The following is a 20,858-nucleotide window of genomic DNA, read 5'->3' on the forward strand; positions in this document are numbered from 1 at the left end:
TACAAGTTTAAGTCACATGAATAAAATTTACTTTTATGCCTTGAATTACATCAAGAAGGGGAAATGGGCTACTGTAGAAGAACACAGGTTGTGGGGAACACCAAATTTACAGCAGATAAGGTAAACAAATTTGTAACATAAAAGGTAAACAAGGCATAGCTCTGGTCTTTGACTTCACACTGAACTCTAGCAAAGAGGAATCCAAAACCTCAGTTCCATTTACGCAGGGAGAGAAAACAAAGTTGAGACTCAGCAACAGAAAGCTGATCTCCAGCTCCTAACGACAGTAGGTGCTAGTGATACACACTAGCATACACTCATACAGAAATGGAGTGAAATTCTCTCCACTTCACTTCTGCCAGGCAGCAAATCCTAGCCACTTTCTAGCTCACTTCCAGCCAAATCTTTGGGACTGACAAAAAACAACTGTGATCCTTGCATGAGATATTACAAAAGCTTATTTAATTCCACAGACTCAAACATTCAACTCCAGAATTGCCGTCCTCTGAATCCCAATTATGAGTTGATTTTCAAAAGAAAAATCACATTTCCTTGGTGCCTTCTATGAAGATGTTCTTCTAACAGTAAGAGGTCTTATCTCAGACAGCCTACTATGCAAGTTCCGATGCCCCTAGATATTGGTGTACCAAGGAGTGCCCTTATTCCTTGGCATTGAACTCACATTCAATACGTGCATCCCCTTTCCTTCAAGCAGTGGCACCTTAACAAAATGAGCCACAGAGCTTGATGATTACATGTGTGGAAGTTCAAAGAGCCAGTTACACTGCTGGAACACACAGAATAGTCCTGGCTCTCCAAGTTTTGCAGTCCACAGGAGTTGCAGCAGTGCAGTTGAAAGGACAGAGCGCAGCGCGTGACTGCAGTCCTTACTTAGAGGGCCATATGCTTTTCTGGGGCTTGTTTGTGTGCTAAATAGAGAAAGAGAATACTGGACAGCGCACTAACTAGGAATATCACATCAAACCAACGATGATAAAAGTTGAACTGGAGCTCTCCCAGGACTTCTGTAATAATAGTGCGATACTCTAGAGGCATACTCATCCGGATCAGGAGCACTGATGACACAAAGTACATACCCTGTAAATTAAAAAAGAGAAAGCAGTTATTGTTTCACAATGGGCTATGTGGCTAACATGGGTCAACATACAAAGATTACGTGTATAGGTACACACACACAAATATGTATGCATGCATAAATGTATATAGGTGTGCCCATGGTTCTACATACTCACCATTATCTGTGCTAAAAGCAGAACAATAACATTGGAGGACTTGCTGCTGGAAATGGCATAGAAGAACTAGGGGAGGGGAAAAAAAAAAAAAGCACTGGAAATAAGCAGTCAGATAAGTCTGATGTGCCTTAGGACAGCATGAAAGGTACATACCATTCAATACTTTTTCATTTAAAAAAACAATAAAAAGCATACTTTCTGGAGGGGTGCCCATAACCTGCTTTCAGAAACCTGCAGTCTTAGCCTTAAACATGAATCTCCCTAAGCCAGTGGCGCCATGTGGTAGAAGTCATATAACAATATATATTGAAGTTTAAGCTTAGGTACCAAAAGCCAGGTCAAGATGATGAGTCACATGTCTTGAGTTAATGCCTTTCCAGTCCTATCAGCAGCTCAAATTAAGCAATTTAAATTCTTTTAATCACCATCTCATCAACCTTACTAATAAGCCCTGGCTACAGCATCACTTTGAACCCTTGCTTACATTTAACATCTCATTTAACATCTACATCTCTTCCTGATAGTAATAACAATAGAGATTGAGTGGGGAAATATACTGCAGAACGTATTTTTCCTCTCTTCCTCCCTCTGCAAGTATTTATATTCAGATATTTAAAACATAAATGTGTATTGAAAGTTTATACAGTATTTGCCCCACCTAAAGTTAAAGATCTGATAACAGCTTTCCTGGTCCAAAACCACATAAGAGTTCTGGCTCTTACCTTTGTAAGTGTGATTAACAGTCCTCTGATAGAGGTAACAATGATTATTCCAACAAGAATAAAGGAAATGTGCTGAGACCAGAATTTCACCTGTATCAACGAGAAGAATACAGTTAAATCTCTAACGCTAACCCCATTCACACCACATTGTATAGCTGCCAATTCTTCAGGGTCTTTGTATTTCCTAATTGTACAGATATCCATCGTAGACAGGTTTATATAACAGACATTTTCACAAATATATTAGCAATTGTTTACTCCAAACACACAAGAAAAACAGATTTAGCTTACACCAATCACAAAGAACCCTGTATTCACAGGGATATATTTAAAAAGTGTAAATGACAGAACACCTATGTGCACAAGCAAACATAATTACTCTGTAGTTAAATGTGTTAATCTAAGCAAGTTGACTAACATGTTTCCATTTGCCCAAAATAAACAAGCAAATCATTGCCTCTGGCAAGACCACATTACCATCCCAGCATAAAATCAGTGTGAAAGCAAAGTTCATGGTGCATTTTCCCTTCCTCCTCAGTAAGTCAGAAGTCAAAGACACATTCTCAGGGCTCTATCACTCTCTCCCTATCAACAGTATGATTTTATTTAGACAAGATAGGAATTGCTGAATAGACTGTAAGAATTAATAAAGTCTCACATCAAACTGGATTCCCAGATAATTTACAGTGATCTCAATTCCTCTTGTGACTGGATCAGTCTTCCCCACACGGTCAAATACAATATTGATGGTTGCCTGCAAGAGAGAGATGGATTTACATTCAAACAAGAAAACAAAAGCACACCTCACTGTTACATGTGAGACACATGCATGGCTCTTATTCTGTATCACCAAGGAAAGGGGCAGGGGGCGGTTGGATTGTCTAAGAAGGTGCAAAATGCACACATGTAAGAATTGCTTATCTAATGCTCTATATAAAAAGACAGATCCAGAGCTGTATTTCAACCAAGGGCCAGTTTCTTTCAGAATTTCCAGAGGCAGGATTTTAAGGAAACTGAAACATTACTTGATGAACTGCATGTATAGCATAATCTATGCAGAGTGTGACATTTGCATATGTCCACATAAAACACATTAAAACATTTACATACCATGAAGATTTTCCAGACACAGTAGATGGAGAAAAAATAACCCAAAAAATTAAAGTATTTTCCCTGGAAAGTTTTGGAGTACTCTATTCTCTCCTGGAAATACAAAAGGAGGGAGGGGGAACAGAACACAAAAAAAAATATATCATTTCCACAATCACCCACACACAAAATTTTAATGGAGCACCAATAGCAGCAAACACAGCTTTATCCTTCTACACCTCTTAATTCAAATGTTTCTGAACTCAAAAGTTTTAATTCAAAAGTTTCTGAATGGCTTTAGGGACGTGGGGCATGCTCCAGCATGTATCTGAACTGGAAGGAAACTGCCATCTAGACCCAAAATTAAAGAAACAGATCCTGACTCCACCACATCACAACACTTCAACATTTACCTGCTGAACAGCTTTCAATTTCTTGTAACATACATTCTCTTTTAAACTACTCTGGCCTCCCAACACTCATCTGGGCAGTTACTTTGCTATGTACCTTTGTTGCATGCAAGTCAGCAGTTTCCAGAAAAAGCTGCCGACTCAGCTCTTCTAGGGCATCCACTTCTTGCTGGATAAGGGACAGATCTGGCAAACCAGCATAGTCAAGGCTAGAATACATCACAAATTCTTAATTAAAAACAAAACATTCCCCACCTTCAGCCCAATGGCCACATCTAATGGTCTGACCGCTTTTTTGATCCAGATCAGTTTTTTGATTCAGTCTCAATCCTCCTTGTTAATAATGCACCCAAAGAAATCTCGATACATATATTGCACACTACTCCATTTTAAGAAGGTAGGCAGTACACAGTATTTACGCAGTCAAGCAACAAGCTCTTTATTCCTCTGCCTGGGGAACACATCGCAGAATAGAACCAGAGCTCTCAAAGACTGCTGCTCCACTTTGATCAGTGTCCCTTGTCACTGAAGTGCATCTCACAATGTATCACTCTCACATCATCTTCATAAACAAAACTGCTGAGTAACTGCTCCAAGAGATGAGTGATTATTATGAAGAATCTTGTCAAATAGCCAAATTCTGATTTTAACAGCTACTGGGAAAGGAGAGGAAGAAGAGTCCTCAGCCTTAAATATGCAAACTGCACACTTTAGGTGCTCTGGCAGAAATTGTTGGTAGGCAACTGTAAGTTAGAGAAATACAGACCCTTGTAATTCCCAACAGATTCCTTCTACCTCTTTCACATGGGCAGAACAACTTCTGTTCACCTGTTCCTATTGATCGTTTTGTCACACTGCTATAGCACCAGTGGCCAGCCTATATCATAAGAACAATTTATTTGGTCAACAAGTTGCTTCCTGCCCTTCTTTTTCTCATGGCTTTCCAACATGGCCAAAAAGTCAACTATAGGCTAGGTAAATTGCTCCAGCACCTCAGCCAACCCCGTTGTTTTGCTCAAGTATGTCACAGGTTCTCCATCCCAGAAGAGCATATTTCAAATTACAAGAAAAATACGCATGCAGGTCATTCATACAAGCAGAGGATACATCAGAATAGAAAGTTGCCTTCCACATCAGTGATGTGATGGGGTAGACATATGCAATGTGACACCATAAGTGTGCACATCTGTCCTGCGATCTGCTGTACACCTCAACCATGGTGATGCAACAGCACATTTATAGGGCAGGGCAGCAGCATACAACTCCCAACTGTGTCACAGTAAAACTATGTGTCCAACCCCTGGACAAAAGGTCAGACAGTTCAGTGCTAGAGAGCAAACTTCCCAGAAGACATTAAGCCTTTTGCTCAGACTGCTGAAACGTGTTGAAACACAAATGCTTTGTAACTGGCCCAACTAACACTCTTCCTTTCAAAACAGAAGAAAGCTGGAGCCACCTCCTGAGGCAGGTGCCAGCATGCAGATGAAGGATACTTTCACTGCCTGCAACAGATGTTGTAACACTTTTTATCATTCCCCAGAAGCCAGTGGGTTTGTTATGCACTTCTCCTCTCTGGAACATTGTCCTATGAGCCACTGCTATCCTGAAAGAACAGAAAACACAAGTCCTTAGGAATAAAGTATTTTTATAAAAAATCAAAACAAAAAAAAACCCCGAAAAACAGTTCCTTAGAAGATGCTGTTAAACTAAATTCACTGCAAACAGATGCCCCCTTTTTTTCCCCTGTAAGCACCAATCTTGCCTCATAACATTATCTTGATTAGCTCTGGAATAGAGCCCGGATCTAATCAAGTGAGATTCAATGAGACACTTCCCAAGACTTCTATTCAGGATCCTGTTTCAATCCTTAAAAGCATTTAAACTCAATTAAAAATAAAAATTCAAATGGATTTCTCAGTCATATGATTAGCTGCTTTCGCTTCCTCAAATACATGACTGTGCTATGTCAAGTTCAGGAATTGGAAGACTTCTCATGCTCCTCTCTCCCTTTGAACACCTCTTCTTTATCACTGCACATCCACCTTCTCCACAGAACTGTGAGCGCTGGATGGTATGCAGCAGCACTCTCTGATATGCTGTCACTCACTACTGGGCTGCATGACAAGCTGTTATGAAGCAGAAACACATAAATCCATTATTGGACTGAACCACTGGACACTTCAGGCGATCTGAATGTGACTCCTAAAGCTAATTCCAACACTACACCAGCAGCTGCATATTGTCCCTCACACTGCCATGTGCACCGCAGCATAATCCCCACCAGCAGTGCTGGCTTCTGGCCTCATTCCCTCACATTTCTCCCCATTGAAGTTTCTGAGCCAGTTATCCACTCCTAAGCTGAAAACTATTCATAGGATTGTCAAGGCAATCCATGATTCGACAGTGTTTAGGCCCTTTCTTGTAGCTGCAGCCAGTATTGCTACATTTGGCACTGAGCACTCTTCAAGGTTGTTGATAAGCAGTGTAATAAAAAAAAAAAAAAAAAAAAAAAAATCCCTCCTCCTTCACATCCAGCAAAAGAAACACTCTTGGAGCACCCCACATAACACACATAAAAGCACAGATGGCCACAGACTACAAATAACAGAGATCTTAGAACGATTTAATTCATCCTGATAGCTGCCAAATATAAGAATTGCATTATTAATCCTTGCTTTCTTCCCAGTACCTGATTCACACGTTCCATCCCAAACAATCCACAGCATTGCAGCAAAAATGCAGCCACGTCATGGTGAAGCACAAGGCTATAAGTATACAAAGGCAAAACTTTTCTTTGGAGAGGTGACAAGGATCTCTGTACCCACACAGTAGTCAGGAGTTCTGGAGACCTCACAGAAAGGATCCACAAGCAAAAACCACACACTTTGCCCGTGTAGATACACGATATATCTACATCACATAGGCTGATCTGACTCTAACATGAAGCAAAATGAAGCAACGGTGTCACAGAATCTAGGCATTTCAAACCTGAGGCTTAGCTATGTCATACCTGCAAGGATGAGTATAAAGAATCTGCCAACCTTAGAGGTGAGTTTCCATAAGGCTTTACTTGACTACACTCAGGAAGGAGAGAACAATAATTCCTGTGCAAAAAGCATCAGGGAAAACAACTTTCAACAATTATCTCCTACTGACAAGGAAGCCAGCATGAATAAGGGTTGGTATGAGAAGAAATGTCAAGATCAGCAAAGAAAACAAAAAAGCTTTATGTTCTATTGCCTTATAACCCTTGTATGCATTGGTAAGTTCTGAGTTATCAGCAGTACTGAAAAGGTGGCCAGCAAGTAACTGACAATTTATGGAACGACAGTGTTTACCCTACGCTGTAAAATACTGCTATTCCTGCTTGTTCTGCCAAATGATTTGGATTGCATTTGATCCGATACATATCTAACTTTTTAAGCTCTGCTTTATATGAGCAAATAGTCCAACTATGCAAGCCACCACTCCCTGTCAAAGCAAAAAGAGAACAAAATCTACAGAACTCAAGCTTCTGCTATTTCTTGCACATTTCTGAGACTACATAGTTTTGGGGGTTCTTTTGGTTTTTCCAAACATAAATACATGAACTTCAGTATAATTCCCAAGCAATTAACACACCTTAAGTGACCCTTCATAATGGTTAGAAAGTTGCTATATTCAGAAGATTTCCCGGCCATACAAAGGCAAGAAAGTGCTAGTCAGTTACAAGTCCCAGACATCCTTACTTCTACCCCAACATCACTCTCCCTGGACCAGAGGTCCAAAAACGCTGTACAAAACAAAAGAGCACAGAGTCAGAAGAAGCACTACACAATATCTTTTAATGCCAAAGCCAGTATTTTAGTATGCTCCTAGTCAATTAAATCAATTAAACCTGAGTAATTAAATTCTGTCACTACTTACTGTCTCACACATGACCACAAATACTGAGTTAACATTTGTTCACCACTTAACATTTTCAAAGGGGAAGAAAAAAGTTATCCTTTAACTACACTTTCATATGCTAATACTGATCAGCAGATACACACACCGGTGACTAATTCAGCAAGGTTAGACTCCTAAAAGCTCCCTTGTCATACATTACAAGGTTCCATTAAAACATTAGTGCGCCAAAAGTAAAGTTTGAGGGACTGCTGTGAGAATTCTGTGTCAGACAGTCAAACCTTTGAAGTGACTATGGTAATTGTATTTTTTCCTGCACAATTAGTAAGGCACGCAATACATAATTTGTAACAGCAGACAAAAATCTTTTCAGTGTAAATGCATTACATATTGTTTCCGAAAGTAGCTTTTTCGTTTGGGGTACATGGAATAAGCTACACCAACAAAAGCAGAGTTCTGATGGCACACTTGTGCACTATACTACATTCACATTAGCAATGTTTTGCATTCTGCAAAACTTAACTAATATAAACCTTGCCATTTGCAAGAATACAGCTGTATCCACACCAGCTCACTAGCCTGCTTCAGCTCTGACCAGGAAACACCAGATTCACAGAGCAGGAGAGTGCTCAATATGTATGAGCCAATTTCTGTACTGAAACCACCAGTAACACCACCAGCTGCGGTAGCTTAAGGGTCACTTACTCATCAGGAGAGAAAGGTGCCCATCTTACAGACTAGTCAAGCTGCCATCAGAGAGTTACAATTTGTCTTGGAAGCCTAATCTGTGCCACTGCAGTAAGAAAGGTGTCGTGGTTTAACCCTAGCCAGCAGCTAAGCACCATGCAGCCACTCCCTCACTCCCCCCCAGCTCCCAGTGGGATGGGGAGGAGAAGCGAGAAAGAAGGTAAAACTCATGGGTTGAGATAAGAACGGTTTAATAACTAAAGTAAAATATAATGCTAACAATAATAATAATAATAATGAAATATAGTAATAATAATAGTAGTAATGAAAAGGAATATAACAAAAAAAAGAAGAGGGGGGAAAGAAAAAACAACCAGTGACGCCCAGTGCAATTGCTCACCACCCGCTGACCGACGCCAGAGCAGCGATCCGCCCCTCCTGGCCAACTCCTCCCCCTGTTTATATACTGAGCATGACGTTCTATGGTATGGAATATCCCTTTGGCTAGTTCAGGTCAGCTGTCCTGGCCATGCTCCCTCCCAGCTTCTTGTACACCTGCTTGCTCGCAGAGCATGGGAAACTGAAAAAATCCTTGACTTAGGATAAGCGCTACTTAGCAACAACTAAAACATCAGTGTGTTATCAACATTATTCTCACACTAAATCCAAAACACAGCACTGTACCAGCTACTAAGAAGAGAGTTAACTCTATCCCAGCCAAAACCAGGGCAAAAGGGTACTATTTAGTGCATGTCTGGGAAAAAAACAAAGTTGTGTATCAGGCCAGAATGAAACACCGCACAGCTCAACCCAATTCAGCCACCTGTTTCACTGAAACACATAGCCCTGACAGGACTAATAATTTTGGTAATTTTAAGAACCATCTTATACCATACTGACTCAAAATCCTTGAAATAAATAATTTCATGCTACTGCTGCCTTCTCACCTTTTTTTCTTGCTAACAATCATGTCCATAGTCTGAAGGAGTCGTCGCTCCAAAGCCAGAATATCTGCATCTGTCACATTTCTGCAAAATGAAGACACCCAATTAGGCCTGCTATCCCATTTCAGAGGAAATATGCACATGCCCATGAAACAAAGAGAGAAGCCGGTATAAAGAGAATATGCTTCAGCAATGGAAATGGTTCTAGCATGTAGACAAGGCAACAGCTAGATTCAGAAAAAAAGTTATGAAAAAGCTTGAATCAATGCCACAGGAAAAGCAGAAGAATAATCTCAAAAAGGTGGACAAAATATTTCACAAGGCTGCAGTTACCTGAGAAAGTAGGACATGTAAGTGTATGGACAGTTGACAGCCCCAAATCCTGACAGCAAAGCCATGAGCGTCACCCCAATCACACCCACGCGGCTGATGAGCTGTTCTATAGACAGGATTCCTGAGAGGGGAAAAACACGGCATTAGTAACCTTGCTCTCTTCACTCTGTTCCACACTTGGTGCCTTCACGACATAACACACATACAGAGCTGCTTAATGAATCCAACTGCCTTCCCACTGCAATGACCAGAAGTAATATGACGTACAGACAGGGACTATGAAAAGAAAGAGGTAGAAAGTCTCCCTCAGAAAGCACGTTACCATGCTTAGAAACAGGGGTGGGAAACTCTAGCTATGAAGAAGCTTAAGACAGATCTGGAGAGGACTAACAGTCAACATTTTGGTTCTAAATTAATAAAACATTAGTGATTACACGTTGCTGAGGTGGGAACACAGATCATCCACCAGACACTATAAAGGAGGCATCTTCCACAAAGCCACTTCCGCAATAACCAGGATTAGAGTTACCAAACCAGTTAGTCCTGGCAAACTGGCCCAAAAATGTCTGAACCATAGAGAGGAAGCCCTATCCTGTCAATTGTCATTAGAAGTGACCCCTCCAGATCAGACACCATTTGTGCTTGTAGGACAGTGAAGTTATGACAGCATGCTCCTGGCTGTTCAGTATTTATCTTGTGGACACACACACATTGTTGAGGTGACCACCAACAAAACATTCCACCTGAGCACCAAGTGGACTCTAAAACATATATTCACATAATACAGCATGAACATCAAGCCTGTGCTGTAACCATCACCAAGCACCGAAGTTGCATTTATTCTTCTCAGCCATTAAACACAGACCTCAACCTGTCTTCTCAGGATACAGTGCCATGTGCTACTAAACATCACTCACTTTTTAGGGAGCTAGTTATAGAGCAGCTGCCACACACAGCACATTTGGAGCTTACATGATTGCAAAGCTGAGATGGCCAAGTGCCAAGCCACATTTCATGCTTCAGAGAAGGGGAATAAATGATGAAAACAAGGCAAAAAGACTTCACAAAGGGAGACTGAGACACCCAGTCATGTGCAGCTGCATAGACATTTACACGAGCTACAGAATGTGCTACAATACACTGGCCTTTTGCCCCACACACTGTCAGACAGCAGCAGTTAAAACAGAGGTGCCTTCAAAATGACATGACATTCCTCTGGTTAAAGCAATGCTTCCCCATAACACTCACAGCAACCCTATTCTTGTGATCAGGTCAGATAAAATGAATGCTTTATCAACTCAGATAAAGGTAAAACCTTCCTTCTACTATGAGCTCCCAAACTCAGGTCTATTAAACAAGCTGCAGACCAACCAGGGCTCCTGACTCAGAGCCCTTGATTGATGGTACATTTCCCAGCTGCAGTACACGGCCATCACCATCCCCAGGCAAGGCACCCCCTGACACGGGATGCCAGTGCAGGTACTCGAAAGGGCCCCACTACTCAGCACAATTCCCCAGCTGCAGCACACCACCATACGTGCAGGTGAGCAAGGCGAGGCACACTGAGAAAGACACTACAGGTAACGTACTGCAGTGTGAGGGGCTCATTAAGCATGGCCTCCTGTCACATCTCCCTCCACAATAGGATCCCACCTGTCTGAATTGGGCCACCATCACATGATAAAGCCCTGCAGCAGCCTTGTCCGTACACGCAGGACAGTAGCACCCCAGCAGTACAGCAGGGAAAAAAAACCCTAGAATCCTTTGCTCTAACCTCATGTCTACACCTGGCAGGATAAGGCACTGTACACAACTGTTAAGTGGAGGTACCATCCTGTAAAGCAGAAGTTAAAAACAGAAAACACCCCACTACCAGTTCTGGAAATCTGCAGTTGTTAGCAGCTTCACAGAATCTTTTCAGTGATCTGAAGAGGATTACCTAAACCCTATGGCTAAGTTCCCATTGGGTTATTATATTCTGCCAACTCAAGCGCCTTCTGCAACTCAAAGTGGATACACATTTTTCTTGGCAATGAAACACTGGGCAGAGGGATCTGCACTATATACTAGCTGTTGTATTTCAGTGGCAAATGACACAATTACAAAACACAGATACACACTTTCTCTTAGGAAAGTTTTAGGATCACAGATGAAAGGGTGAGCAGATCCTACAGCAGTTGGTATCCTTCAATTTTTCTCTTACAGATTAGTACAGACTAAAGTAGCTTCCTAGAGAACAGAAAGATTAAGCTGACCGTTATCTATGCAGGCAGACATATTCACCAATTTGAGTGAAACTGACTGAATTTCACCTGTTGAGTACAATATACAAACAACTTTCCAGTGCAGGGGACAAGGGCAACATAAGTTACACAGGAAACCCAGGTGACAAATAGCCTGGCTCTGCAGTGTTATAATCCTTCGGCACACTTAGGTGCCTGAAGGATTCAGTACAGTTAGGTACATGCTAACAAGCTCTGCTGGACCCAAACTACCCCAAGTGCACGCAGAATCTTGACACTATAAATACTATTGGTTCCATGACTGCAACACAGAGATACCCATGCTAATTCTGCACACAAATAGCTCTGGCATCCAGCAGGACTTACCAACTCACATTCTAGTACCATGCAACTGTACTGCCTCTGGGCTCAGGTGGTGTTCAAAGTTGTACAGAAGCTAGCACGCACTGCCAGACGTGTTGCTGGCTACAGTCTACATAGCTCTGGTGTTTAGGCACCCTGCCATGTTCTGTCAACTGGACAGCCCCCTACGCTAAACTGATCTGATTTCAGTCACAAGAAACAATAATCTGACTGAAAAAAAGCCAGATGAAGGATTGGTTGTCAATTCTCTTCTTAAATAAATTAGCTTTAGTCTCCACAAGAAAAGAAACAAGTGAATAAAAATTGTGATCAACTTTTTGTGGAGATGAAGTTTTCGTGTCCTCAAAAAGTACACTGTGTTCTTACATAGTCTAGGTTCAGTTAGGACTCATTCACTTCCCTAAGAGTTTTCCTGTGGTACTGAAAGAAAACTAATGCAAGTAATTCAGATGTATCCACCCATTTCTGTCAGTCTGACAACCTTCAGATCGCAGATTTCAAAGCAGAGCAGACCCTCAGTTGCAAGAACTACTTTCTACAGTCCCAACTGTAGAGCTGAGATAATAATAGCTCCAAGATAAAAGTGAGATAACAAAGCCTATTTTCAGGAGGGAAGGAATCAGCAAGAATATGAAACTCACCATGTTTTGGGCTGAGGATAGGAAATGGATCCCCCAGCTTCCAGAAGAAATACATGAATGTCAACCACAGAACACAGGCAAAAAGCAGTTTCTGTCTGTGCACTAACAGAGAGGAAAAAAAACAGTATTTTAAAGACATTCTTCCTTTAGGGCTTTTTCTAGCTTGAAAAATTGCTACATTGGTCCAAAGGCTGCTTTGAGCACAGGTGGCCAAAACAGGTGTCAACTGACAGAGCTACAACTAGCAGTATGCACTCCTTCACTTCCTACAGGACCAGCTATTTGAGAGACCTCCATTTGCAAGAGCTAATGCAGCGACACACCACTTCGGCTTTTCCCCACAGACGTATGACGAGGGCTGCACTATGAACAGGGGATCACTTAGTTGCATCTTTCTTGCGTGACCCTGAACATGAAACTTGAAAACTTCATCTTCATGCCAAAACTACACATTTAATACTCCCAACCTACATGCCTAAGCTTAATACAAAAGCGCAATGAATATCAATAGCTCAAGGGTAAGTGTCCATTAGCGCATGGAAGAGGCCTCATCCAGACTGTAGTAAGCAAAAAAACCCAAAAGTAGTTTACTGAGATTTTCTGCCTCAAGAGTGATTTACTGAGCTTCTCTGCCTCATTTCTTTTACCCCCTAGCAGAACAACACAGCCTTGCCAAGGGTTCTAGGGTTTGGCTCCAAGCTTAAAATTGTAAAGGAACAAATTCCAGTAACATTACTCTAAAGTGCTAAACTTTGTTGAAACCCATAAAGAAAAGCTACATTTGTTGGGGTCAGGTGAAGTATCTCCTAACTGCTCGATAAACAGTTCGAGCTAAAGCAGTAACTTCCGAAGAGAAGTTATCTAACCAGAACAAAGCCAGAGGAAGGAGGGAGCTACGGGGATAGTGACCAACACATCTCTGTCTCTCAGAAAAGTTGTTTCTCCTTTGTATGTGTAGTCACAAGTTAGCAGCTCCACTGCCATAAAGCAAGTACTCACATAATCTGATATTGCTCACAACAAAGTAACCAATGTAGAAGGGTACCATGAAGACTAGGATGAGCAAAATGACACACAGGTTCAGCTTCCAGTGAAAATATCGAGAGCTAAAATAAAGCAAAAATACTGATTAGCATACTATCATAATACAACAAATTTCTCAAAGACAATCGCATGTCAATGCAATCCTTTCAACTACATCAAGCATTGGATAATATTGGCCAAGTATATAGAATATTCTGGATTTCGTTTGTTGTTTGGGTTGGGGAGGGGGGGCTGTTTGTTTTGGGGTTTTGTTTTGTTTTTTAATACAGAGCTCAAGAATGTGTATTTCAAAACTAACAGCTATCCAGAAAAACACACTGGGCTATTTTATCAAATACTGTATTTTCTGCAGTGACTAATGCCGGTTGCAGGATTCATTTGATTTACTGCACATCCAGTTGAACAGTAAATCAAAACTAAGTGTAAGTAGTAATTAATTTTGTAACGACTGGCTGAGCCAAAAAAGGGTTAATTCAAATTGAAAAGATTAAAAATATTTAATGTTTATAATTCAACATGTTTCACTTCAAAGTGAGTTGTCTCATCTGCAAGACATTGCAAAGCAAGAATTTAAAAATACATGTATATATCAAAATGATCAATACTCCTCTGACCAAAGGAGATTAGTCAAATGCAGATGAGATTCATCTTGGCTGAACTGACTTTTCACTTAGCTTGAATAGAAAGATAGATGTCCTGTTCACAATATTAACTCATATCCTCTTTATGCCTCAGGGAAGGAGAAATTATGAGGATCCTTGTCACTTTTTCCTAGCTAATTCAGAGGCAAACATTTTCATCTATATTGATGTCCAGGCCTTTATTGAAGCTTCTAAAAGCATTCCCCTCAGTGATTTCTCTGGCTGCAAGCTCTACAGATTAATACAATACAGTCAGAACTAACGCTACCTTTTATCAGTTTTGTACTTCTTGCCTTTCAACTCCTTTGACTGCTCTCTTATACTAGTACGATGAGAGAGAATAAATAGGAAACCCAGCTAGCCTCTACATGCTACTGTTCTATCTTCTCTTTCCTACTGACTTCTGAAGTAGACAGTTTTTAATATCCCCTTTATGTAGAAGTCCCCACCCTATGTCAAGGGAGGATGTGCCTTTGATTCACAAATACCATGTTATTACAGAAGTAGTTTTCACTTCACAATTAGCTTCACATCTTATTCACTGCTCTGACCATCACAGAAAAACTAGTGCTTACAGTTTCTATAGTCCTTAACATCTGAAAAGTGCTCTTCAGCATGACCTGAAGTTTTACAATACTCCCATAAAAGAAATCATTTCTTTTAACTTCACAAATGGAGAAAGTCAAAGACTAAAGCCTTGCCCTAAGGACCTAGACCACACTAATAGCAATTGCATGGAAAATCGGGAGCTTATGGCTTCTAGTCTCATGTTCTGTCAAATAAACAAATGTTGCTGCTCAAACATCTTCATTGAGCTGTTGACAATTTTCTCACACGACTTCCCCAAGCCAAGACTAATCCATTAATTTAGAAGTTGGACGGAAGATGCTGCAGAACACAAGGCAGGCTAGTCCTTGAGTGAGCTCCCAGACTCACCTGCTGTTCAGCACTCCCAAAATCTCAAAGATGATGAGTTCAAACATGGTACAAGAGAAGGCAAAAGTCACAGAGAAGATCACCTGGACCACATACTGTCGCACCTGCAATGGAGAAAACAAGCCGAAGACACTAGGCATTTCCATTCCTACAATGGCATCCTGATATCCCTCAGGTAACAAAAACAAATCACAAGGTACGATGGCACACAACTGGGTTTTTTTTGCTTCAAGGCACCTTGCCCTTTATCTAAATAGGAAGACACCAACAGCCTGTTAGAAACCAGAGGGCAAACTCAAAAGTTGCTCAGTATTACACTGATTGCAGCTATTGACACATTAAACAGAGATGCCTTACACAGATGGGATGTCAAGCATGCAATGCTCTATGTCAACTTGACTAATGATAGAGCCTTGCTAACAGAGGTCTTTGATCTTAACCTTAGATTTAAAAATAAGATCCACATCAGAAAAACTTTTGGGGTCTGAATTTGGCTTGCACTTAAGCCATCTCTGACCTAGACTATATTCTCTCACACTGCACTAGGGATAAGAGAATGCGGCAGTTTTATCCCATCTGATCCTCACAAACAATTCAGTCACAATTAACCACTGAATTTGATTTTGTCTCAAAAATTTTACAATTACATAAGGCAGGCCTACTCAAGCAAAAGGCAAAACAGTTTCCTATTACCCCTGCACCTCCTCCATATTTTTTTTTTATTTAACAGTAGACAATATGGAAACTTTCACTGGCCCCAGAAGAATCCATTTCCTCAGATATCTAGGAGTCTTTCAAATAGAAGCACAAGAGAAAATTTTTTAAAAAGTAACTGTAGAGACAATTAAAAATAAGATAAGAGGGCTTAAAGAGAGGAAAAAGGCCAAATGCAGTTTTAAAAATACTTCTACAATTGGGAGCAATTTTTAAGATATAGACTTGTAATGAAAAGTCCCTTCTCACCTCATAATCCTTGAAGAGCTTACGCATGAAGAATAGCCACCCAAATCCAAAGAACAGCACCTGCAGAAGAGATGAAGCACTTAACATTTGTATCCAGCAACTTGCAAAATACAAAGCTACTTCACTACTGATTGTAGATGAAATAAATGGAAGGAAAAGAGCTGGGCCAAAGTACCCAAGATCCACAAAAGATTAAAACTTGCCACAGTACCATGGAGAGAAGAATATTTTAAGTATTCAAGTGTAGCAGGCACAGAAGGCTACGACCTTACGGAAGATCCAGTAAAGACAGCCCAGATCTGTATTCCCAAGTTCTCAGAATTCCTCAGGTCCTGGCCTGCCAGAATCTTTTGCACTGTTGTTTCTTGTTTCACTCTTCTAATCTACAGAATTAAAGCTTATAGTTTTCACAGGAAACACAGTAATGGAGGTAAAGTAAACACCTGAATGTCCACAACATACACACCTTCTAGGGATGAGTAAATTTTATAAAAGTATCTGCTGTTTCTTTAAGACTAGAAGTGCATTTGATTTTTCTGGAGAGGTCTTTACACTGAATCTAGTTACACTGATACAATGTGGGTGAAAGGTGTTAAAAGCATCTCGAAGGTAGGGAAAAGGCAGTGTTGAATGCCTCAAACCACAATCCAGAGTTGCAGAAAGCCACATGGACAAGTAGGTGAAGCAGGACAAGCCAATAATGCTTTGCATTTCAATGGCTCTCAGAGCACTTTACAAAGTTTAGTTAAGTTTCAACACACACTTGAAGAGACAAACTTAATATCACAGCTATTTTGCAGATTACTTAAATGAAATAAATACAAATTAAGCAATGTGGTCAAAACTGTAATTACCCATCTTCAGACAGTAAAAGAAGACTGTGTTGTCAGGCCTTCCATGGGTAGCCCCGTCTATTCCTCAGAAGACTGAAAATGAGTGTAATTATTTAAAAGAACCCAAGCAAAAGGAGAATTCAGAAGATATTAAATATTTTTTATAAAGGTAGCTTTGACCAAAGCAAAGAGAAAAAGCAGTATATGTCAGAAAGCATGGGACAAAGACAGTATTTCTTCTCAGAGCACACGAAAAAGGCCAGAGCATTCTGTCTCCCTATGGAGATGGGAAACTTTCAAAGACAAAAATGCAGGAATCATTGCGGATGATTCCACTGTGCATCACAAGTAACCAGATCCCAGCAGTGGCAAAGGTAACAGACTAACATGATTTACAAAGAATACCTGGAACGCTGGGCAAGGAAGATCAAACATATTTGCCTTGAAAGAAGAACTGAAATAGGAATGAGGCTAGTGATTGGTAACAGCTGGCAAAACTTGTTTGAGGAGGACTTCAGACTTTAAAGTAATTGATAGCAAAAAGAAAAAGGTAAGACATTCCATAAGCCTCCTATCAACAGGTCATAAGTTGATGTATGATAAGCAACTGATATTTACATAAAGTAATTCCACATTTAACAGTGGGAAGGAGGAAGAAGGTAGAGACAAACTCTTCAAAAAGAAATATGTAAGTAAAGTAAAAGAAAGAGATGAGGAGATAATCAAGTACAATAACAACAGAGGAAATTATAGATGAAGATTAGATTTCCCTTGTGTTAGGGACTGTACAAAAGCATAGAAAGACATTATCTTAACAGTTCACACTCTAAGACACAGCAGGTGAATGTGACATGTTAAGTCAGAAAATTCTTGACCATTTGACAATTAGATGCAGCAATTTAAATATCTAACTTGATACTTTTGAGATGATGAGATGCAAAGCCGCCATCACAAATGAAAGAAAAGCAATTAGATAAGTTAGATCTTAGAATGCAAAGCAAGTAATGGGAAAGCTTTTCTTCTGGGTGAATTGTTAACAGTATCAAAGCTACAGTCAAGCTGCTGACAGTGAAAAAGCATGTTAAGAGCAAGAATCAAAGCACTATCAAGTAGGAGGACACTGGACTTCTAAGAAATGGCCAAAAGCTGTCCTGAAAACTACAGAGTTGTGCATTAAAGTCTATGGAAGACAACCAACTGCTGTTGAGAGCGGAAAGGTTCTCTTTCCTCAGCTCATCCCTCCTCATTACAGAACAAAAATTTCACACCAGCTCAGCAGCTTATCAGATCCCTCTGTGATCCAGTTAAACTCATTTAACCAAATATTGGAGAGAGCACAAATAACAGAGTATGACGGTGCAGCAAAGTGCAAGTGAAGAGGGAGCAGACCCTTCCCCTTTTGGCAGAAGCAAACAGTTGGACCACCTCAGTTGCCAGAGAGGCAGACAGGAAGAAAGGGTATTTAGATGCTTACTGAGGAGGGAGCAGGGTAGCAAGCAGGAGAGGAAGGTCAAAGAGAACACAATGACAAGATAAATTACTAGCAAAGGAGGCTAATGAAGAAGGAGGCAGTATTTCCTCCCACAAAACAATAGGACAGTTTCATGTATGTTAAGACCACAACCCACTTCATAATGATAAAGATAGGATGACATGAAAAGGTTTAAAGGGCTCCTAGGTGAATTCAGCTGGTGTAAAACAAAGACTAACTGAAAGATGATTTTGATGGCAGCAGAAAGAAAATGCTGAAGAAAGTGCTGAATCACAGACGGATCAATGGAGACAGAGGCATTTAAGATAAAATAGTGGTGACTTTTTAAATTCCTTAAAGCAGATCATGAAAAATCTTCCAAAGTTGTAAACAAGCAAACTCCTCAGAGGCAAACCAGGGATAAAAGACACGAATAGAATAGAATAGACTATTTCAGTTGGAAGGGACCTACAATGATCCACCTGTCTGATTAGCCTTCTTGAAGAATATCAGAAAGAAAATAAGTACTAGAGAATAGCAAGATTAACTTCCCTGTCTGTTCCAACTAAGTAAATTTATAGAAGTGATGCAGTGTTACAAGAAAAGCTCCATTGCCTACAACCTTATTTACTGAAGCTTTTTATGCATTACACTCTGACTTGGCAATTGCACGAGAGCAACAGTCACCGTGACATGTAAGGAAGCAGTCCAAAGATGCATACAGCTTATCTCCTCCTGCAATAGGAGCTTAGGCGATAGAAAAGGGCGGGCAGCCATAACGACACAAACCAGCAGCCTAACACTCCTAAACTTGCAGCGACGAGGGTTTTTTCCACCTTTGCTGCTGAGCAGCGGATGGTGAACGCATTCAGGCGCGGAGCCGTTCCCTCCGCTCAGCAGGCGAGGCCAAAAGGCCCCAGGCAGCGGGGCGAGCACCGCAGGCGGCAGCAAGGCAGCACGCCGTTGCTGTCCACGCCGCTCCGTATCCCCGCCGCCGCGCAGCCCGCCCCGGGGGTCCGCACGCCCCGCGCGCCGAGAGGCGCGCATGCGCGCCCGCAGGCACCGCCCCCACGCACTCCCAACGGCCGCTTCCGGAGGGACGGCGGGTGGGCCAGGCCGCGGCGAGACCCACCTCGCCCCCACCTCACCCCTCCAGGGCGGGGGGACCGCGCCGCGGAGCAGCGGGGTACCTGGGAGGTGACCATGATGCTGGAGTCGATGAGGAAGCTCATGGCGGCGGCCACCGCCGCCGCCCGCCCCGCTTCCGGCCCCGCGCTCGCGCCGGCGGCTGCAGCGCGCAGGCGCGCGGGCGCCTTCCTCAGCCCGGCGCACCGCCCTCCCGGCGGCGGGGCGGGGCCGGGGCCTAGGGCGGTGCCAGGGGCGGGGCGGGAGGAGAAGCTCCGCCCCGCATCGGGGCGAGCAGCGGCGGGCGGGATTGGCCCCGCCGCCGGCTGCGGGGACGCGGTCTCACCCCACCGGGGGAAACACGAGTGGGCCCAATGGCTGGGATTTGCTGCCGCAGGAAGCCTGCTGAGTGGGAGCCCTGGAGGAAACCTGACCCCTTTTCCTGAGCGCTGCCGAAGCTCGGGGCAGGTGGTGCCCCTCTGACCGCGGAGGGAAGCCAGGGGAAGGGGACCCGCTGCCGGCCGGGGAAGGAGGGGGCCGGCTGGAGGTGCGAACGCCGTTCTGCCATTTTACCACCGCTGTGACTCCCGTGCAAGAGTCGCGCGGCAGCGGAGCATGGCACGCCACGATGGCTCCAGGCCCACCTTCCCACCTATAGGGGAGAGCGATCTCCCACATGGGGCCCTTTCCATCCTCCCGAGAACTGGGCTGGGGATGCCTTTCAGGCCTCGCAGTTATAATGTATCAAGGAATGGGGCCAGAAGGGAAGTAAAAGTTGAAGCGGGGAATTTCCTGGTGCTTATCAGTGTGAGATCCAATCCTTCATGTCACAATCATGTTCCCACTTGAACTTAATGGCGTCTGTATCTTTTTTTTTTCCTCTTAAAAACACACCTAACCTTTGCCACTCAAAACTCTATATTTGGAATAATAATTCATACGGGAAGAGAAAGAATTAAGTGGGGTTAGTTGGCAGCTTAACAAAGCCACAGAGCCCCTGCTGATTGAAAATCAGGAACCTTTATTCATTACAACTCATTTCACTAGGAAAACGAATCTATGTTTGGTTGTGCCGAGTCACCAGATTAGTCCCACAGTCTCTTTGATTGTTTGGCTTTCTGTCTTGCTGTCAGTCGTCTTGGTTTGAAATTTGTCTCCTTGTCTACAGCATTGCAAAGAGAAAAAAACATTCAGCTTTCACAAGGAAATGAACTGAGGGAGCAGATTATCGTATCTGATCTGGGGCCTCTTTTTTTACAGCTTCTGGTATTGCTG

At 42.2% G+C, this 20,858-nt stretch overlaps 1 protein-coding gene across 3 annotated transcripts; it reads right to left on the minus strand.

Moving 5' to 3' along the window:
* Positions 1 to 20: 20 nt before the first annotated feature.
* On the minus strand, positions 21 to 19,690 carry GPR89B (G protein-coupled receptor 89B). 3 transcript variants are annotated; one of them, XM_050896899.1, is made up of 14 exons: positions 19,649 to 19,690; positions 16,155 to 16,214; positions 15,192 to 15,295; positions 13,570 to 13,676; positions 12,571 to 12,672; positions 9,324 to 9,444; positions 8,994 to 9,074; positions 4,968 to 5,077; positions 3,572 to 3,660; positions 3,086 to 3,178; positions 2,634 to 2,729; positions 1,976 to 2,065; positions 1,254 to 1,319; positions 21 to 1,098 (listed from the first exon to the last, which is right to left on the minus strand). In XM_050896899.1, exons 1-14 carry the CDS (start codon positions 19,688 to 19,690, stop codon positions 892 to 894), a joined length of 1,368 nt encoding a protein of 455 aa, XP_050752856.1. In that variant the 3' UTR covers positions 21 to 891. The 3 variants fall into 3 exon arrangements, with proteins under 3 accessions (XP_050752856.1, XP_050752865.1, XP_050752875.1); XM_050896908.1 differs by lacking the exon at positions 19,649 to 19,690 and adding an exon at positions 19,295 to 19,341; XM_050896918.1 differs by lacking the exons at positions 15,192 to 15,295; positions 16,155 to 16,214; positions 19,649 to 19,690 and having other exon boundaries at positions 13,616 to 13,647.
* Between the last annotated feature and the right edge of the window lie 1,168 nt (positions 19,691 to 20,858).

The sequence above is a fragment of the Gymnogyps californianus genome, chromosome 1, assembly GCF_018139145.2.
Source record: "Gymnogyps californianus isolate 813 chromosome 1, ASM1813914v2, whole genome shotgun sequence".
Classification (NCBI taxonomy): Eukaryota; Metazoa; Chordata; class Aves; order Accipitriformes; family Cathartidae; genus Gymnogyps; species Gymnogyps californianus.

Coding starts and splice junctions, on each gene's coding strand:
- GPR89B (XM_050896899.1), bottom strand. CDS start 19,690: ATGAGCTTCCTCATCGACTCCAGCATCATGGTCACCTCCCAG. Junction 15,296..16,154: donor AGCTCTTCAAGGATTATGAG/GTGAGAAGGGAC, acceptor TCTCCATTGCAG/GTGCGACAGTATGTGGTCCA. Junction 2,066..2,633: donor ATCTGGGAATCCAGTTTGAT/GTGAGACTTTAT, acceptor TCGTTGATACAG/GTGAAATTCTGGTCTCAGCA.